This window comes from Aegilops tauschii, chromosome 7 (assembly GCF_002575655.3).
Source record: "Aegilops tauschii subsp. strangulata cultivar AL8/78 chromosome 7, Aet v6.0, whole genome shotgun sequence".
NCBI classification, from domain to species: Eukaryota; Viridiplantae; Streptophyta; class Magnoliopsida; order Poales; family Poaceae; genus Aegilops; species Aegilops tauschii.
The window spans coordinates 556,158,668-556,180,102 of NC_053041.3; the positions used below are offsets into that span (position 1 = coordinate 556,158,668).

A 21,435-nucleotide genomic window follows, 5' to 3' on the forward strand; every position below is an offset into this window, starting at 1 on the left:
GCCTCCGGCGAACATAAGGAGTTCTCCGTCATTGCAGCCGCCTGGGTTGCTCGGCGAGCCAGCCCGGTACAGGTTGGCTTGCATGCAAAACCTCCAGATCTGGCGTCACCACCACTGCCATCGCCATTCCCTCCTCGCCCATTCAGGTTGGACAACTCCGTCTCCCAGCAAATCCGTCGCGTGCAATGGCGGCAACGCGTCAAGCAGATGGGGAAAGAAGCCATGTTGATGGAGGCCGGCACGTCCGCGACCACCGCAGACGGCGATGAAAAGTAGATGATGGGAGACCTTTGCCGTTTGGGTCCCACGAAGGCCAACACCACCGCGGCGCCTGGTTACACAGCTGGTGTCTTGCCCGATGAGCGGGGTCATAGGCCACGGCGTCCGTCTCCCCCCGCCCAAAAACACCTCGATACGTGCTTCACATAAGAGAAGGGAGGCTATTCTTCCCCTCTTGCTGAAGCATATCCCTCTAGGGCATCCGGCAGTCCGATGAGCGAACTGCCGAATATAGGGAAGAGATGCCGTGAGAGCGGCGATCCATCGCGGCCGACCATAGACTAGTTCTACCGCAACGCGGTATAGTTTTGTTAAAATATGCTTGAAATGTAACTGTTTTCGTCTTGTTTGAATAAAAAACATTCGGTTTGCATGTAATTCGTCTGATTTGTTTAACACCAGTTTGAAAATGTATGCATATAGCATTGGATGGCCGGCTCCCACATCCGTGTCCGCGAATTGGCCCTCCTATCCGCGGACATATGCGGTGTCTGGTTTGCGGGAGATGCCCTTACTAGGATGTACTCTGCATAAATAAAAATATTTCACGCTGAATGGTGAAACTCTTTTTTGTTGTGTTCTTGCATTGTCATGGTATCTCTAATGTCATGCATCAAACCACCTGTAAACGTCTATAACCGTATGGATTGCACTGTCCGAATACTTTGTGCCCTCTGGCGTCGTCCATCGAACGTCCGTGGACTTGTCCGCGCATCCGAATTCATGAAAACCAAAAGCAAACCTGGCGGAGGTTTGCGGACATCCGGACAGCAGCCATGTCGGATTCCGATACCCCAGGCCCATAGACCCCCCCCCACACACACACATGAATCCTCGCTTTTCTCACTCTGTCCCTTCGTCCTTGTTGTGTATCCACGTAGTCCGAGGTCCCCGTCCCCGGAAGCAACCCAGAAAAGATCGAAACACAGTTCTTTTCGCCGCCGGTGAAGCCTCGACGACTCAAGTCGCGACTCGCCTAAGACGATGCAGATCTTCGTGAAGACCCTGACAGGTAAAACCATCACTCTGGAGGTGGAGGGTAGCGACACCGTGGACAGCATCAAGGGCAAGGTCTAGGACAAGGAAGGGATCCCGCCGGACCAGCAACGGCTCATCTTTGCCGAGAAGCAACTGGGGGATGGTCGCTTGTTGGCGACTACAACATGCACAAGGAGTCAACGCAACACCTGGTGCTCTGCCTCCGCAGTGGCACCACCATCAAGGTGAAGAGGCCCACCGCCAAGGAGATCGACATCGACATCAAACCCACTGACACGGCCGACTGGATCAAGGAGCGCGTCGAGGAGAATGAGGGCATCCCGCCCGTCCAGCAGAGGCTCATCTTCGATGGCAAGCAGATGGCCAGCGACAAGACGACGCAAGAGTACAAGGTCAAGGGCGGCTACGTGCTCCACCTCGTGCTCGCCCTCAGGGCCGGTGGCTGCTAGAATTTGGGTCTTACGGTCGCTCGCTTTTCCATGAGGGTGTAGCTTTGTGTTGGAAACGAGAGTTTTGGCAATGCTTCACGATGTATTGATCAATGCATAGCGCACGTATATATGGAGTACAAGGTGGGCCACAACCTCAACTATACAAAGACTAGGAGGTGGGCCAAGCTATACAATATACATGCACAAACCATATATTCAACACCCCCCGCAGTCGAAGCGTCGCCGGAGACGCAAAGACTGGACCTGAACTCCTCAAAGACAGAAGTAGGCAGTCCTTTCGTCATGACGTCGGCGAACTGCTGCGTCGTCGGGACGTGGAGGACCCGAATGCGCCCAAGAGCCACCTGCTCATGAACGAAGTGTATATCGAGCTCAATATGCTTCGTTCGACGATGATGGGCCGGGTTGGCGGAGAGGTAGACGGTGGAGACGTTGTCGCAGTAGACGAGTGTGGCCTTGTGAACGTCACAAAGCAACTCCTGAAGCAGCTAACGAAGCCAAGAGCATTCAGCAACGGCATTAGCCACTGCTCAATACTCAGCCTCGGCACTCGAGCGGGACACGGTGGGCTGTCGCTTGGAGGACCAAGAGATCAGGGACAGCCCAAGGTAGACACAGTATCCCGAGGTGGAGCGCCGTGTGTCCAAGCAGCCGGCCCAGTCCGCATCAAAGTAGGTAACGAGGTCGGTGGAGGCGGAGGCCGTCAGCGTAAGTCCCAAGGACTGGGTGTCGCGTATGTATCGGAGGATACGCTTCACCAGAGTCCAGTGAGAGTCGCGCGGAGCATGCATGTGAAGGCAGACCTGCTGAACAGCATACTGCAAGTCGGGGCGCGTCAGGGTCAGGTACTGCAAGGCACCCACAATGGAGTGGTAGAAGGTCGCATCAGATGCAGGCGAACCCTCCAAAGCGGAAACCTTGGCCTTGGTGTCGACGGGCGTAGGAGCGGGCTTGCAGTTAAGCATGCCAGCTCGATCGAGAAGCTCATGGGCGTAGCGCTGCTGGTGCAGGAAGAACCCATCGGGTCGTCGAACCACCTCAATGCCAAGGAAGTAATGCAGGGGACCCAAGTCCTTCAGGGAAAACTCATCGCGGAGACGAGCAGTGAGCCGCTGGAGGAGCGCGACAGTGGATGCCGTCAGAATGATGTCATCGATGTATAGCAGCAAGTAGGCCGTGTCAACTCTGTGATGATACACGAAGAGGGACGCATCGGAGCGAGTCGATGTAAATCCGAGCGTCTGCAGGAAGGCGGCGATGCGCTGGTACCAGGCCCGAGGTGCCTGCTTCAACCCGTAAAGTGAACGGGAGAGCAAGCACACCTGATCTGGATGCGTGGCGTCGACGAAGCCAGTAGGCTGCTCACAGAACACCTGCTCAGCTAGGTGATCGTGCAAGAAGGTGTTGGACACGTCCAACTGATGCACATGCCAAGCTCGGGACACGGCTAGCTAGAGCACAGCGCGGATCGTGCCCGGTTTAACAACCGGGGCAAATGTGTCGGTGAAGTCCACGCCCGCGCGTTGCCGAAAGCCCCGAACCACCCAGCGAGCTTTATAGCGCTCGAGAGTGCCATCCGGACGAGTCTTGTGCCGAAAGACCCACTTGCCCGTGATGATGTTGGCACGGGGCGGCCGAGGGACGAGCTGCCATGTACGGTTCCGCTGGAGCGCGTCGAACTCTTCCTGCATCGCAGCGAGCCAATGAGGATCCCGAAGGGCTGCTCGAGCTGACGATGGGAGAGGGGACGGCTCAGAGACGGAACCAGCGAGAAGGTACTCATCGCTGGGGTACCGTGTGCTCGGGCGGAGGTGCCAGCCCGAGAGCGAGTCATCGGGCAGGGCAGCGGGTCCGGAGCGAAGACGGGCGACGACAAGTAAGAGCCCGCCTCCTCCGAGGCCGCCGGGGAGGCCGACAGCGTGGTCGGGGCCGGGGATGTCAAGGGCGTCGCGGGCGCCGAGGGAGGTGCAGCCCCCAGGGCAGCCAACCGGGGAGAAACTCGACCCGTGGCGCGGGGGGCACCCTCAAAGCCGGGGGGCGGCCCAAGAGAGGCACGTGAGCAGCCGTCACCGGGAGCGGGCAAAGCCGCAACATCCGAAGGTACCTGCTAAAACGGAAAAACCATCTCATCAAAGTAAACGTGTCGTGAAGTGATCACCCGGTGTGAGATAGGATCATAGTAGTGGTAGCCTTTGGTGTTGGGGGGATAGCCGAGAAAGATGCAGGCCACAGACCGAGGTGCGAGCTTGTGAGGAGTAGTGGAAGCGATGCTGGGGTAGCACCGGCAACCGAAAATGCGGAGCTCAGCATAGGAAGGTGGCGTGCCAGACAAGAGGTGATGAGGTGCAAAATTCCCGCGAGTGCGACAAGGACGAATGTTGATGAGTAGTGATGCGGTGGCGAGCGCGTCGAGCCAAAAACGCGGTGGCACGTTGGCGTGAAAGAGGAGGGTGCGAACGCAGTCGTTAAGAGTGCGAAGCACACACTCAGCGCGGCCATTTTGTTGCGAAGTGTACGGGCAAGTGAGACGAAAGATCGTGCTGTGTGTGGCGAGAAGGTTGTGGATCGCAAGGTTATCAAACTCCTCCCCGTTGTCTGTTTGCAACGCATGAATGGGACGTCCAAACTGCGTGGAGACATAGGAGTAGAAAGCGGTGAGAGTGGCAAAAGAGTCCGACTTTCGCCGCAACGGGAAGGTCCACACATAGTGCGAAAAATCATCAAGTATGACAAGATAATAAAGATAGCCTGTGTTACTTGCAACAGGAGAGGTCCAAACATCACTATGAATTAACTCAAACGGGTATGATGCGACATGCGAGGAATTGCTAAAAGGAAGACGAACATGTTTGCCGAGACGACCACCATGACAAGTGTGATCGTCGATCTTATTACACGTGAATGAAAAACTCCGAAGAATATGACGAAGGGTGGTTGTAACGCCCGGATAATCATGCTACAGTAATCTCACGCTAAGCTTGCCACGTTACCTCCGTTACTGTTGCTAACCTCGCAGCATTTCGAAACGGAGTCAAATTCAAATTTAAAATTAAATCAAACGATAAAAGTTTTCAAACATCAAAACAAAAATGTTCGGTGGGTGCCAAATAATACACTGTTAATTATTGTGGAGAAAACTCCTTTTTAGAAAATGCCTAAGTATTTTAAAATGGATTAAAAGGTGAAAGAAAATAAATAAAAGAAAATGCAAAACAAAACAGAGAACAAAAAAAAAACAACAAAAGCACCCCCGAAATATCTGCTCCTCCTCCCTCCCCCGATCCAGAACGGGATCGAGAGGAGGCCACCGCTGCCGACCGCCCCCGCCGGCCTCGCCCTCGCCTCGCCGGAGCGCTACCTCGCCGGCCTGCACCCCGACACCGCATCGCCGTCGTCTCCGTCTCCTCCCCGCGCACCGCTGCCACCTCCCTACGGCCCCAGTGAGCCGCACCTTCCTCCCCCCTTTCTCCTCTGCCCCCGCGCGCACCCCGCCGCTGCCGCCAGCCCCGTGCATCACCGCCGCACGCGCGTACGCGCATCGCCCCCCAGCGCCCGTCTGCTCCCGCCTCGCCGCACCCTGTGCGTGCCGCCCGCCCGTGCTGCGCCCCTGCTCGCGGTGCGCGCCCTCGCCCCGAACCGCACGCCCGTCGACCGGCCTCCGTCGCCCGCCCCCTCTCCTCTCGGTCACCGCCGCCCCGCTCGCGCTCCGGCCGCTCCAGCCGCTGGCTGCGCCCGTCGCCCCGCCCCGCCGCACCTTGCTCACCGGCGGCGCGCCTTGGCCGCGGCCACGCCTCGGGCGTGTGCTCGCGAGCCCTCGCGGGTTCGCCCGCGCCCGCGCCCGTAACCCGCACCCGCACCCGCATCGCCCCCTCTGGGCCACTGCCAGGTGGGCCTCGCCCCACCTGAGCCACTGCCCACTGGGCCCGACCCCGTGGGCCTATGACAAACGGGGCCCAGCCCACAGAACGAATATACAAAAAAATAAAAATAAAAATAAAAATAAATAATAAATAATAAATAATAAAAATAAAAATAAATAAAAATAATAATAATAATAATAATAATAAATATAATAATAATAAGAATAAATAAATTAATAAAAATAATAAATAAAATAAATTAATAATAATAATAATAATAAATTAATTAATAAAAATTAATAAATAAATAAATAAAGAAAATAAAAATAAAATAATTTTAATTAATTAATTAAGTTAATTAATCCTGTTTAATTTAATTAAACAGTAATTAATTAGCTAAACCCTAATTAACCTAAACAGTGAATGACAGGTGGGTCCCACTGGACCCACATGTCAGTTTGACTTAGTCAACCCCTGTTGACTGCTGATGTCAGCATGACATCATGCTGATGTCATAAATCCAAATTTCGAATTAATTTAAATGATTAATTAAATTCCAGAAATTAATAAAATCTTTAGAAAATCATATCTTTTAATCCGTAACTCGGATTAAAATATTTTCAACATGAAAGTTGCTCGGAACGACGAGACGAATCCGGATACGCAGTCCGTTCGTCCACCACACCTCCCTAACCTATCGAACTCGCAACTTTCCCCCTCCGGTCCGTCTGTCCGAAAACGCGAAACATCGGGAATACTTCCCGGATGTCCCCCCCCTTCGCCGGTACCACCTACTGTCGCGTTAGGACACACCTCGCACTGTTCATTGTCATGTCACGCATCGTCATGCTTATGTTTGCATTGTATTTACTGTTTCTTCCCCCTCTTCTCTCCGGTAGACTACGAGACCGACACTGCTGGTGCCCAGTTCGACTACGGAGTCGACGACCCCTCCTACTTGCCAGAGCAACCAGGCAAGCCCCCCCCTTGATCACCAGATATCGCCTATGCTTCTCTATACTGCTTGCATTAGAGTAATGTAGCATGTTACTGCTTTTCGATATCCTATCCTGATGCATAGCCTATCCTTGCTACTACTGTTGATACCTGTACCTGCAATCCTACATGCTTAGTATAGGATGCTAGTTTTCCATCAGTGGCCCTACATTCTTGTCCGTCTGCTGTGCTATACTATCGGGCCGTGATCACCTGGGCGGTGATCACGGGTATATACTTATATACTATATACATGACACATGTGATGACTAAAGTCGGGTCGGCTCGTAGGAGTACCCGCAAGTGGATCTTTGTGGCGGAGCGACAGGGCAGGTTGAGACCGCCTAGGTGAGAGGTGGGCCTGGCCCTGGTCGGCGTTCGCGGATACTTAACACGCTTAACGAGATCTTGGTATTTGATCTGAGTCTGGCCATTTGGTCTATACGCACTAGCCATCTACGCGGGAGTAGTTATGGGTATCCCGGCGTCGTGGTATCAGCCGAAGCCTTCGTGACGTCAGCGACTGAGTGGCGCGCGCCGGATTGGACTGGAACGCCACTAGGCTAGGTCTGCTTCCGGTCGCGTACGCAACGTGCAGGTGTGCATAGGGGATGGGCCCAGACCCCTGCGCGCATAGGGTTAGACCGGCGTGCTGACCTCTCTGTTGTGCTTAGGTGGGGCGGCGACGTGTTGATCTTCCGAGGCCGGGCATGACCCAGAAAAGTGTGTCTGGCCAAATGGGATCGAGCGTGTTGGGTTATGTGGTGCACCCCTGCAGGGAAGTTTATCTATTCGAATAGCCGTGTCCCTCGGTAAAAGGACGACCCGGAGTTGTACCTTGACCTTATGACAACTAGAACTGGATACTTGATAAAACACACCCTTCCAAGTGCCAGATATAACCCGGTGATCGCTCTCTAACAGGGCGACGAGGAGGGGATCGCCGGGTAGGATTATGCTATGCGATGCTACTTGGAGGACTTCAATCTACTCTCTTCTACATGCTGCAAGATGGAGATGGCCAGAAGCGTAGTCTTCGACAGGACTAGCTATCCCCCTCATATTCTGGCATTCTGCAGTTCAGTCCACTGATATGGCCCTTTACACATATACCCATGCATATGTAGTGTAGCTCCTTGCTTGCGAGTACTTTGGATGAGTACTCACGGTTGCTTTTCTCCCTCTTTTCCCCTTTCTATACCTGATTGTCGCAACCAGATGCTGGAGTCCAGGAGCTAGAGATCCCGAGGATGATGCTACATGGAGTTCGGCTTCGAGGAGTAGTTAGGAGGTCCCAGGCAGGAGGCCTTGCCTTTTCGATCGTTGCTACTTTTGTGCTAGCCTTCTTAAGGCAAACCTGTTTAACTTATGTATGTACTCAGATATTGTTGCTTCCGTTGACTCGTCTATGATCGAGCACTTGTATTCGAGCCCTCGAGGCCCCTGGCTTGTATTATAATGCTTGTATGACTTATTTATGTTTTAGAGTTGTGTTGTGATATCTTCCCGTGAGTCCCTGATCTTGATCGTACACATTTGCGTGCATGATTAGTGTGCGGTCAAATCGGGGGCGTCACAAGTTGGTATCAGAGCCGACTGCCTGTAGGAATCCCCCTTTCCACACTCCTTGGCCGAAGTCGAGTCTAGACATTCCAAAACTTTTACTAACATGGCTGTGTGTCTTACGGGCCCACGTCGCCATTGGGTGGTACTAGGATCTTTTACTCCTCGACCTTTACTCTGGGACTCTGAGCTCTCTTCTACTCGGGTTAAACGAATTTACTAACTCTAACACTAGGATCCCGTGACCGCATTCACCCCAAAGTTGGATAAGCCATAGTTGTTTCTTAGAATAGTATTTTGAACAATTCACACACTGTCATTTGACTCCTTTGAAACGTCTTTGCTTTCAGATGGAACCCACGAGGCAGGTCGTTCGCCACACGACGGCCATTGGTGCCTCGGGATCACCTGCGGTGCTAGCTGAGATGATGCCCTATCTGGGTTATCGCTGGCACCCTGAGTACACCGTCTACGAGGAGTACCAGGATTTTAACCAGGAGCAGTACCGTGCCATCGTCCACCTCTACTCTCGGGAGTATGACTCCACTACTGTGCTGCACACCGCACATGGTGTTGGTGTGACCATCGATATGGCTGTCCACGATGCTGCCTATGCTGCTCTGACACGTCTTCGTGGAGAGTATCGGGAGTTGGACACCTCCCCTTTCAGGCACATTGCTATCGCATCTGATGTTGGTGCGGAGGGATACTATACTGCTGCCTACTCCATTGTCACCCGAGAGCCCTTCTACCATCAGAACCTGGTTCTGCATGCTGATGGGCTGGATCGAGCTAACCGAGCTCTTCGTCACGAGATGTACACCACCCGACAGCACCTTTACCGTGCCCTGACGCTGCTGCACCCCTTTGTCCGATCTGGACAGGTACCGCGTACTGCGATCTACCCAGCCAGGACCGTGATGCCCCACGGTGTCGGTTGGCCAGAGGTGGGAGGCTACTCTCCCGCACTTGGTCCTCTTCTGCCACCTGAGCGTCGGGCTCTACACCTGAGTATCCGTGGCCCCCAGTCTGCTGACGTGGAGGGCTATCCGTTGCCTCACTACCAGCTGTCGGGCTACGATTACCTCCACAGTACCTCTTGGGACTGATGTAGGCTTGCTTGTAGTGTTAGATGCATTCGCCGCGAGCCTGTGTGCCGCCTATGATGTTTTAGTCTATGTACTGAACTCTGTGTACTGAACTCTATGCATGACCCCTTTTGTAAGTTATGCCAACTACTATGTAGTAGCTATCTTGCTCCTCTCGTTATGCATGTTTCATCATGAATGATTCTTGTCTTTGCAAATGTTTCTCAAATGCTGAACTACCCCTGTTATATATTAGCAGGATGGTTAGACCAGGTGGTCGTGGTCGTGGTGGCAATGCCCCACCACCACCTGAGTACATGGCTGGTATGATCCAACAATTTGAACTGAACCGCCAGTTCATGGAAAATATGATGGCTCAGTTTCCTCGCCCCAATATGAACCAGCAGCCAGCCCAAGTGACTCTTCAAGATTTCATACGCCTCAACCCAACCATCTACCGCAGCTCAACTCAGCCTCTGGATGCTGATGACTGGCTCCGTGACATCACCTATGAGATGGAGTCTGCTGATGTAGCCCCTGCCAGCTATGTCACCTTTGCTTCCTTCTTCTTGAAGGGACCCGCAGCTCAATGGTGGGACAGCCACAGGCGTACTCTGCCAGCTGGAACAATCATCACATGGCCAGACTTCCAAGCTGCTTTTCGTGCCCGCTTCATTCCTCAAGGAGTCATGGACCGGAAGAAGCGTGAGTTCCGCAACCTCACCCAAGGCAACAAAACTGTCGAAGCTTATCAGCGGGAGTTTCTGGACTTGTCCCGCTATGCTGAAGAAGACATTGCCACTGATGCACGCATGCAGGAGAAGTTCCGTGATGGCCTTCATGCTGACATCAAGCTCGCACTTCTAGTGCATGACTTTGCTGATTTCGCCACCTTGGTGAACAAGGCCATCAATGTCGAAACTGGTCTGCAGGAATACCAGAGCTCTCACAGGCGCAACCGTGACACGGGCTCATCTTCGGGCTCGCCCGCACAGAAGCGTAAGATATGGATCCTGAACAGCATGTACCATCCAAATGCATCTGCCCCAAGGCAGACCTATGCTGCACCTCGTCTGCCTCCACCACCATCTAGGCAGTCAAGACTTCCAGCTCCACCATCCCAAGCTCCTGTTCCCACTCCGAATAATGGCTTGTGCTTCAGGTGTTGTCAACCAGGACACCGTGCTAGAGAATGCAACCAGAACCAGAATCAACTGGCCCTTCCAGCAACTGGCCGTGGTAACAATCAGCCCCGCAACAACAATGCTAAGTCTTATGGTCGTGCTCATGCCAACCACGTTGATCTCAACGAAGCTCAAGACCAGCCTGCTACTGTGATGGGTACACTCCTCGTAAATTCAGTACCAGCATCCGTTTTATTTGATACAGGTGCATCGCATTCATTCATGTCAGAAGATTTTGCATACAAGCACGACGTTAAATGTGAGGAGATGAACACCTCTGTATTGGTCAAAACCCCCGTGGGACAGTGTCAAACCTCCCTGGTTGGCATCGATGTCCCCGTGGAAATCGAAGGGCTGGAATTCTATGCCTCTCCCATTATCTTGAAGTCGTCTAACATCGACCTCATTTTGGGTATGGATTGGTTGAAAGCGCATACTGCTTCTATAGTTTGCGCCACTAAGACCGTCCATCTGCTACACCCTTCAGATGAGATAGTTACTTACCAAGCCCATCTGGTGCAAAATGCCGAGGCAAGGCTCTATGCATTGAATGCATTGAACGCTGCACCACTCGAGGGCATTGAAAACATTCCCGTCGCGCGTGAATTCCTCGACGTCTTCCCTGAAGAACTTCCGGGGATTCCCCCTGCTAGAGCTGTCGAATTCATCATCGACTTGAAACCAGGCACCACTCCTATAGCCAAGCGACCCTACAAAATGTCGCCGCATGAACTCCTTGAGCTTAAGGAGGAAATCGACAAATCTCTTCGCAAAGGATTCATTCGCCCAAGTTGCTCTCCTTGGGGAGCACCTTCTCTCTTTGTCAAGAAGAAGGATGGGACAAACCGGTTAGTTCAAGACTACCGTCCTATAAACCAAGCTACCATTCAGAATAAATACCCCCTTCCTCGGATCAATGATCTGTATGATCAACTGGCGGGTTCGTCAGTGTTCTCTAAGCTCGACTTGAGGTTGGGCTACCACCAGATCCGTGTTCGCGAAGAGGATATCCCAAAGACCGCCTTCGTGACTCGCTATGGTTCATACGAGTACACCGTCATGTCTTTCGGTTTAACCAATGCTCCAGCCACCTTCTCTCGTCTGATGAACTATATATTCATGGATTACCTCGACAAGTTCGTCGTGGTTTATCTGGATGATATCCTGGTATTTTCCAAGAACGAAGAAGAACATGCTGAACATCTTCGACTTGTGCTGGAAAAGCTACGAGAGTATCAACTATATGCCAAGTTCTCCAAATGTGAATTCTGGCTACCGGAAGTAACCTATCTTGGGCATGTCATCTCTAAGGATGGTATTGCCGTCAACCCCGAGCGAGTTCAGGCTATTCTTGATTGGACTCCTCCCAAGAACGTTAAGCAAGTCAGAAGTTTTCTCGGTCTCGCCAGCTATTGCCGTCGATTCGTCGAGAACTTCTCCAAGATCGCCAGGCCTCTGACTAACCTGTTACATAAGGGCGTCAAGTTCCAATGGACAGACAAATGTCAGGAGAGTTTCCAGGCACTCAAAGACAAGTTGACTTCTGCTCCAGTTCTAGCTCCACCTGATACTAAGAAGGACTTTGTCATTTACTGCGACGCTTCCCGTCAAGGATTAGGCTGTGTCCTAATGCAAGACCGCAAAGTGATTGCTTATGCCTCTCGGCAATTGCGCCCTCACGAAGAGAACTACCCAGTTCACGACCTCGAACTTGCTGCTGTCATTCATGCGCTGAAGCAGTGGCGACATTACCTTCTCGGTAATCGTTGCGAGATCTTCACTGACCACCAAAGTCTGAAGTATCTGTTTACTCAGCCAGATCTGAACCTCCGTCAACAGAGATGGATGGAGCTTGTTGCAGACTTTGACTTGGGTATTTCCTATACGCCAGGCAAGGCTAATGTAATGGCTGATGCCTTGAGCCGCAAGTCTTACTGCAACCACCTCCAGATTCATAAAGTTCAGCCCTCGCTTGTTGAAGAATTCAGGAAGCTGAACCTCCATATTGTTCCTCCGGGTGCACTCGCTCCCCCTCCTAAGGAGTTTGGCAAGGTGAACCTCCACGTTGTTACCCAGGGTTCCCTCAATACCCTAGTTGCTAAACCAGATCTCGAGGACAGCATCAAAAGGCTACAGAAGTATGACTCTGAAGCCCACAAGATTAAGCGCTACCTCGCAGAAGGAAAGCCCTCATTCTTCACCATTGTTGCAGATGGCACCTTATACTTCAAGGGCCGCCTAGTGGTGCCATGTGCAGAGAAAAACCTGGATATGACACAGGAAGTTATGAAAGAAGCTCATGATACGCCTCTATGTATCCATCCTGGTAGTACAAAGATGTACCAAGACATCCGTCAGAGATTCTGGTGGTCTAATATGAAGCAAGACATTGCTCGATATGTTGCTGAGTGTGACGTTAGCCGTCGTATCAAAGCAGAACATCAAAGGCCTGCTGGAACTCTGCAACCTATCTCTATTCCTGAATGGAAATGGGACCATGTTGAGATGGACTTCGTCACTGGATTTCCCAAGTCACAGAAAGGTAATGATGCTATTCTTGTCGTCATTGACCGGCTTTCCAAAGTTGCACATTTCCTGGCGGTCAAGGAAACGATCACTGCTAGTCAACTGGCAACGCTCTATATGTCCAGGATTGTTTCACTCCACGGTATTCCATTGGTTATCAGTTCAGACCGTGGCAGCTTGTTCACTTCAAGATTCTGGGCAAGTTTCCAAGAAGCTATGGGAACTCATCTGTCATTCAGTACTGCGTTTCATCCTCAATCGCAAGGACAAGTTGAACGCGTCAACCAAGTTCTTGAAGACATGCTTCGAGCTTGCGTTATTTCCTTCGGCAAGAAATGGGAGGAATCTCTCCCGTATGCTGAGTTCTCTTATAATAATAGCTATCAAGCTAGTCTGAAGATGGCCCCCTTCGAAGTGTTATATGGACGAAAGTGCCGAACCCCTCTGAACTGGTCAGAAACTGGGGAACGTCCACTCTTCGTTCCGGATATTATCCAAGATGCCGAAGAACAAGTCCGCATTATTCGCGAGAATCTCAAGACTGCTCAGTCACGTCAAAAGAGTCAGTATGACCGTCATCATAAAGACATGGTCTATCAACCTGGCGAAAAGGCTTATCTTCGAGTCACACCTATGAAGGGTGCTCACCGCTTCGGGATCAAGGGCAAACTAGCTCCTCGCTATATTGGCCCATTCACTATTCTCGAAAGGCGTGGAAAAGTGGCATACCAACTGGAGCTACCGCCGAACCTTTCTCAGGTTCACGATGTGTTCCATGTGTCACAGCTCCGCCGTTGCTTCAAGGACCCAATCCGAGCTGTGGATCATGAAGTGCTCGAATTGCAGCAAGACCTCTCCTATAAGGAGCATCCGGTCCGCATTCTCGACCAAGCTGAACGCCGCACACGTCAGAAGGCGATCAAGTTTCTCAAAGTCCAGTGGTCGCACCATTCTGAAGATGAGGCCACTTGGGAACGAGAGGATCGTCTGCGCGAAGAATACCCCACACTGTTTCCTTCTACCTCCTAAATCTCGGGACGAGATTTCTTGTAGTGGAGGAGATTTGTAACGCCCGGATAATCATGCTACAGTAATCTCACGCTAAGCTTGCCACGTCACCTCCGTTACTGTTGCTAACCTCGCAGCATTTCGAAACGGAGTCAAATTCAAATTTAAAATTAAATCAAACAATAAAAATTTTCAAACATCAAAACAAAAATGTTCGGTGGGTGCCAAATAATACACTGGTAATTATTGTGGAGAAAACTCCTTTTTAGAAAATGCCTAAGTATTTTAAAATGGATTAAAAGGTGAAAGAAAATAAATAAAAGAAAATGCAAAACAAAACAGAGAACAAAAAAAAACAACAAAAGCCCCCCACTGGACCTGGCCCAACTGGGCCAACCCCCCCAGGCCCAGCCGGCCGGCCCACCCCTATCCCCTTATCCACTCCCCAGCCTCCCCCCCACCGACAGCCACCCCCACCCCCGAAATATCTGCTCCTCCTCCCTCCCCCGATCCAGAACGGGATCGAGACGAGGCCACCGCCGCCGACCGCCCCCGCCGGCCTCGCCCTCGCCTCGCCGGAGCGCTGCCTCGCCGGCCTGCACCCCGACACCGCATCGCCGTCGTCTCCATCTCCTCCCCCGCGCACCGCTGCCACCTCCCTACGGCCCCAGTGAGCCGCACCTTCCTCCCCCTTTCTCCTCTGCCCCCGCGCGCACCCCGCCGCAGCCGCCAGCCCCGTGCATCACCGCCGCACGCGCGTACGCGCATCGCCCCCCCAGCGCCCGTCTGCTCCCGCCTCGCCGCACCCTGTGCGTGCCGCCCGCCCGTGCTGCGCCCCTGCTCGCGGTGCGCGCCCGCGCCCCGAACCGCACGCCCGTCGACCGGCCTCCGTCGCCCGCCCCCTCTCCTCTCGGTCACCGCCGCCCCGCTCGCGCTCCGGCGCGCCCAGACGCGCCCCCGCCGCGCCTGGCCACGCACCGCGCTCGCCCGCTCCAGCCGCTGGCTGCGCCCGTCGCCCCGCGCCGACGCGCCTCGCCTGCGCCGCTCGCTCGCCGCGCCACCGCCTTCGGCCGCCGCAGGCCCCGCCCCGCCGCACCTTGCTCACCGGCGGCGCGCCTTGGCCGCGGCCACGCCTCGGGCGTGTGCTCGCGGGTTCGCCCGCGCCCGCGCCCGTAACCCGCACCCGCACCCGCATCGCCCCCTCTGGGCCACTGCCAGGTGGGCCTCGCCCCACCTGAGCCACTGCCCACTGGGCCCGACCCCGTGGGCCTATGACAAACGGGGCCCAGCCCACAGAACGAATATACAAAAAAATAAAAATAAAAATAAATAATAAATAATAAAAATAAAAATAAATAAAAATAATAATAATAAATAATAATAAAAATAAAAATAATAAATATAATAATAATAAGAATAAATAAATTAATAAAAATAATAAATAAAATAAATTAATAATAATAATAAGAATAAATTAATTAATAAAATTAATAAATAAATAAATAAAGAAAATAAAAATAAAAATAATTTTAATTAATTAATTAAGTTAATTAATCCTGTTTAATTTAATTAAACAGTAATTAATTAGCTAAACCCTAATTAACCTAAACAGTGAATGATAGGTGGGTCCCACTGGACCCCCATGTCAGTTTGACTTAGTCAACCCCTGTTGACTGCTGATGTCAGCATGACATCATGCTGATGTCATAAATCCAAATTTCGAATTAATTTAAATGATTAATTAAATTCCAGAAATTAATAAAATCTTTAGAAAATCATATCTTTTAATCCGTAACTCGGATTAAAATATTTTCAACATGAAAGTTGCTCGGAACGACGAGACGAATCCGGATACGCAGTCCGTTCGTCCACCACACCTCCCTAACCTATCAAACTTGCAACTTTCCCCCTCCGGTCCGTCTGTCCGAAAACGCGAAACATCGGGAATACTTCCCGCATGTCCCCCCCCTTCGCCGGTACCACCTACTGTCGCGTTAGGACACACCTCGCACTGTTCATTGTCATGTCACGCATCGTCATGCTTATGTTTGCATTGTATTTACTGTTTCTTCCCCCTCTTCTCTCCGGTAGACTACGAGACCGACACTGCTGCTGCCCAGTTCGACTACGGAGTCGACGACCCCTCCTACTTGCCAGAGCAACCAGGAAAGCCCCCCCCTTGATCACCAGATATCGCCTATGCTTCTCTATACTGCTTGCATTAGAGTAGTGTAGCATGTTACTGCTTTTCGATATCCTATCCTGATGCATAGCCTATCCTTGCTACTACTGTTGATACCTGTACCTGCAATCCTACATGCTTAGTATAGGATGCTAGTTTTCCATCAGTGGCCCTACATTCTTGTCCGTCTGCTGTGCTATACTATCGGGCCGTGATCACCTGGGCGGTGATCACGGGTATATACTTATATACTATATACATGACACATGTGATGACTAAAGTCGGGTCGGCTCGTAGGAGTACCCGCAAGTGGATCTTTGTGGCGGAGCGACAGGGCAGGTTGAGACCGCCTAGGTGAGAGGTGGGCCTGGCCCTGGTCGGCGTTCACGGATACTTAACACGCTTAACGAGATCTTGGTATTTGATCTGAGTCTGGCCATTTGGTCTATACGCACTAGCCATCTACGCGGGAGTAGTTATGGGTATCCCGGCGTCGTGGTATCAGCCGAAGCCTTCGTGACGTCAGCGACTGAGTGGCGCGCCCCGGATTGGACTGGAACGCCACTAGGCTAGGTCTGCTTCCGGCCGCGTACGCAACGTGCAGGTGTGCATAGGGCGATGGGCCCAGACCCCTGCGCGCATAGGGTTAGACCGGCGTGCTGACCTCTCTGTTGTGCTTAGGTGGGGCGGCGACGTGTTGATCTTCCGAGGCCGGGCATGACCCAGAAAAGTGTGTCTGGCCAAATGGGATCGAGCGTGTTGGGTTATGTGGTGCACCCCTGCAGGGAAGTTTATCTATTCGAATAGCCGTGTCCCTCGGTAAAAGGACGACCCGGAGTTGTACCTTGACCTTATGACAACTAGAACTGGATACTTGATAAAACACACCCTTCCAAGTGCCAGATATAACCCGGTGATCGCTCTCTAACAGGGCGACGAGGAGGGGATCGCCGGGTAGGATTATGCTATGCGATGCTACTTGGAGGACTTCAATCTACTCTCTTCTACATGCTGCAAGATGGAGATGGCCAGAAGCGTAGTCTTCGACAGGACTAGCTATCCCCCTCATATTCTGGCATTCTGCAGTTCAGTCCACTGATATGGCCCTTTACACATATACCCATGCATATGTAGTGTAGATCCTTGCTTGCGAGTACTTTGGATGAGTACTCACGGTTGCTTTTCTCCCTCTTTTCCCCTTTCTATACCTGATTGTCGCAACCAGATGCTGGAGTCCAGGAGCTAGAGATCCCGAGGATGATGCTACATGGAGTTCGGCTTCGAGGAGTAGTTAGGAGGTCCCAGGCAGGAGGCCTTGCCTTTTCGATCGTTGCTACTTTTGTGCTAGCCTTCTTAAGGCAAACCTGTTTAACTTATGTATGTACTCAGATATTGTTGCTTCCGCTGACTCGTCTATGATCGAGCACTTGTATTCGAGCCCTCGAGGCCCCTGGCTTGTATTATAATGCTTGTATGACTTATTTATGTTTTAGAGTTGTGTTGTGATATCTTCCCGTGAGTCCCTGATCTTGATCGTACACATTTGCGTGCATGATTAGTGTACGGTCAAATCGGGGGCGTCACAAGTGGTGTTGGGATGACCGAGACGGGCGTGCCAAAGGTCCACTCCGACGGAAAGCGCCATGGGTGCAGCGACAGAGGAGGTGGATGAGTGGACCGGGTAGAGCTCGTCGTGGCTGTCACATTGGTGGAGCACCATCCGGGTACGGGCATCCTTAACAGAAAAGCCAAACATGTCAAATTCAACGGTAACAGGATTTTCACGTGTAAGAGAACGAACGGAAACAAGCTTTTTAATGATGTCAGGAGAGACAAGTACGTTAGAAAGATATAACGACATGGAGTTAGAAGGAAAAGCAGCATGGCCGACATGAGTAATAGGCATGGAAGAACCGTCACCCACGGTAATGCGAGCAGCGGTGTGAACGGGGTGAGCGGCAAGAAGGTTACCGGGGTTGGCGGCCATGTGAGCCGTGGCTCCGGTGTCCATATACCAGTCGCCACCGCCAGTGTACTGCTGCGGCGTGGGGGCGGTGTGGAGGGCCGCTAGGAGCGCGGGGTCCCAAGGCGCCGGCGGAAGAGCCGGGGCGGACGACGCCGACTGAGGCGGTGGCGCCACGAACCCACCGGCCGAAGGCAGCCCATAGGCCGCGGAGGGGCCGTAGAGCGGCACGGGCGGATACGGCTGAGGGGCCGCATGAAGCGCCCGATGAGCGGCTGGGCGGGCGCCAAAGAGGCCCGGAACGGGGGCACGCGGTACAGGCATGGAGTACGCATGCACAACCCTGGTTCAGGGGTTCTGGCCGGCCTGCCAGGGCGCCGGTGGGAACTGCTGCTGCTGCTTGCGGCCGCCTCGTCCACGGCGGCCCCCGCGGCGCTGCTGCTGCTGCTTGGCGGGGGGCTGCGGCGGGGCCGACAGCTACTGCGGGTACGGGAACCCGGGCGGCGGCGACGCCTGGAAGGGGCCCGGAGCGGGCCTCAGCGGGGCGGTGGGCGGCGCACCACCGCGGGTACCGGCGGTAAGGGCGGTGTGGTTGGCCTGGGTGCGTGACATCCGCATCCTCCGCTCCTCCAACTTCAGGTACGCAACGATCTTCGGGAACGTTGGGTTGGTGATGAGGGGGATGTTGGAGGCGGCGTTCCCGAAATCGTCGTTCAGGCCGGCGATGAGGGTGCTGAGGAGGAGCTCGTCGGAGACCGTCTCACCAAGGTCACGGAGCTCGTCAACAAGCTTCTTGAGGCGCATGCAGTAATCGTCAACAGACGTGTCGAGCTGCTGGCACCCAAAAAACTCGCCGTGCAAGAAAACCTTGCGTTGGAGCGCGTTGTCGGTGAAGAGGCCGTTGAGCTTGGTCCAAACGGCGTGAGCATCATCGTCGGCGGAGACCACCGTGTGGAAGAGGTCCTTCGAGATGGTGGTGTAGAACCAACGGATGAGAGTGGCGTCGATGGACATCCACTCCTAATCGTCCTTCATGAAGCGGGAGTCCATGGAACCATCGATGTGATCCCGGATGTTGTACTCCCGAAACACAAGGGAGAAGTACGTCTTCCATGCATAGTACGTGGAGGTGAGGTGGTCGAGGACGACGGGAACCCGGGCGAGGATGTTGAGGTCGCGGATGACGACGGGATCGGGACCTTCGAAGGGGTTGGTGCGACGGCCGCGGGTGGTGCCAGAGGAGCCGGGGGAGGCCATGAGGGGATGGGGGTGGCGACGTCTCGCGGGGGAGCGGCGCGGCCGAGGGGTGGAGGCGCGGCCCGAAGGGCGGCGCGGCAGAGTGGAGGCGGAAGCGGGGGCGGCGGCGCACACAGGGGCGGCGGTCGTGGCGGCGTGGGATCGTGGCGGCGACGGCGGTGGGTGGTGGCGGCGGCGGCGGCGCACGAGTTAGGGTTAGGATCTTAGATATGATACCATGTTGGAAACGAGAGTTTTGGCAATGCTTCATGATGTATTGATCGGTGCATAGCGCACGTATATATGGAGTATAAGGTGGGCCACAACCTCAACTATACAAAGAGTAGGAGGTGGGCCAGGCTATACATTATACATGAACAAACCATATATTCAACACTTTGGTTTGATTTCTTGCGTACAATTTTGTGTGTCTATAAGATTTTGGTTGGAACTTTTTGAACAATGTTTGAGTCTCTTTTAAAGCAATAATGTTTGAGGTTACATGTACGTACAATCACAACAGTTGTCTGCACAATAATCTTTTCCCACCGTTCATATATTTTTACCACCAATCCACTAAATCAAAGATATGAAAATTTGTATTGAGCCAAACGTTGCCTCGCCGTTTGAATATATGCAATTTTTACCGCTATAAGGCACGGCGCTGACCGTCCGACTGGATCGGACGGACGAGAACCACGCGGGAATGCTGTCCGGCATTCAGTCGTAGAATGGACCAATTTTGATCCCAAAAAATAGAATGGACCAATTTCGCCTCCAGGCTACAGCCTGGTTGACTCTATATCTATGGTCGCAGAAAATGGTTTTTCTTTTGGGTGAATTTATTTGTTGGGCCAGTTAAGTTAATATATAACACCAACAGATTTTGTGCTGAGTTATGAAAATGTTTTTCAGTGTATTTTCTGCTATATTATGAAAATGTAAATTATTTATGCACTATTCAAATGAGAAATATTAGCCTAAATTTATGTTGAAAGTTACTTTAATGATGAGATAATTTTATAACGTTTTTCCATGGGTTATAATGGACCTAATTATGGTATCAATCATTTTATTTATCTTTAGTGCTTTCTAAGTTGTTTCAGTTCTCTTTATGTTTATGCATTGAAAATAAATCTAGTATTATGCTAAAAATCATGTTTTAATTTTTGAATACGGTTGAACCAATTGGAAATTATATTAAAAATTCATGTGGCATTAATGTTAAAAATGTCATTTCATGGCAATTTTTTAATGATGATCGCCTTTTAGCATCATTTTAATGTGAAAATTCATCTTGTAAAATGATATATTCACCATTATTACTCATTCACTAAATTTTCAAAAAAATATTATTTGAAAAATTTAGTTTAGTGTGGTGTTTATGTTGATGGCATCCTTGTGGTATCTTTTTAATGATGCGATCATTATCAACAAGCACATGCCACCTTAAGGAAATGTTAATTTTCGTGTGGTTTGGTTTTCCACACCGCACCATGCGGCACAATATGTTTGGCCGACATGCCTAACGGGCAAAATTAATGTTTTCTGATGTTGCATTTTGTCTTATTGAATGCACTGTAGAACTAGAATGGCGTTGATGAAATTATGGTCGATTCTCTAAACTAGCTCGCTCCAGAATAAGTATAATAGAGTGTGACTCGCTCTACTACTGATACTCCCTCCGTCTCAAAATAAGTGTCTCAACTTTATTATAACTTTGTACTAAAGTTAGTACAAAGTTTAGACACTTATTTTACGACGGAGGGAGTATAAACTAGCTACAGTTGGTAAGTTCTTTGTCAAGTGATTAGAGATAAGTTTACGAGGCGAATATTCTTTTCCCTGGTTAAAATTTCATCAAAAAGGGAGCTGACCTCTACACAAGAAGCCGGTCCATAAAAGTTACAGTCTCGAATGTAAGCAGTCCAACACTGAACAAACACTTGTTCCAAAAACGGCGCGGCAAGTCGCGCAACAGCTTCTAGTAAGTACACTATTCTAGTAAGTACACTGTAGCCAATCTGTTGAAAATGGAACACAAAATTTGACGACGAAATCCACGTGACTTTTACAACCCCTGCAACCTTTCTGTGTTC

At 51.7% G+C, this 21,435-nt stretch overlaps 1 protein-coding gene and 1 pseudogene across 1 annotated transcript; one reads left to right on the forward strand and one right to left on the reverse strand.

Annotated features, from left to right (window-relative positions):
• The first annotated feature begins 1,263 nt into the window (after window positions 1-1,263).
• LOC109776028 (ubiquitin-NEDD8-like protein RUB2) lies at window positions 1,264-1,727 on the forward strand (annotated as a pseudogene).
• A 16,850-nt stretch (window positions 1,728-18,577) lies between these two features.
• Window positions 18,578-19,114, reverse strand: LOC109773101 (uncharacterized). Its single transcript, XM_020324900.1, has one exon. It carries the CDS (start codon window positions 19,112-19,114, stop codon window positions 18,578-18,580), a length of 537 nt encoding a protein of 178 aa, XP_020180489.1.
• Window positions 19,115-21,435: the final 2,321 nt, after the last annotated feature.

What these genes read in the sequence shown, in the direction of transcription:
- LOC109773101 (XM_020324900.1), bottom strand. Translation starts at nt 19,114, where the DNA reads ATGTCCATCGACGCCACTCTCATCCGTTGGTTCTACACCACCATCTCG.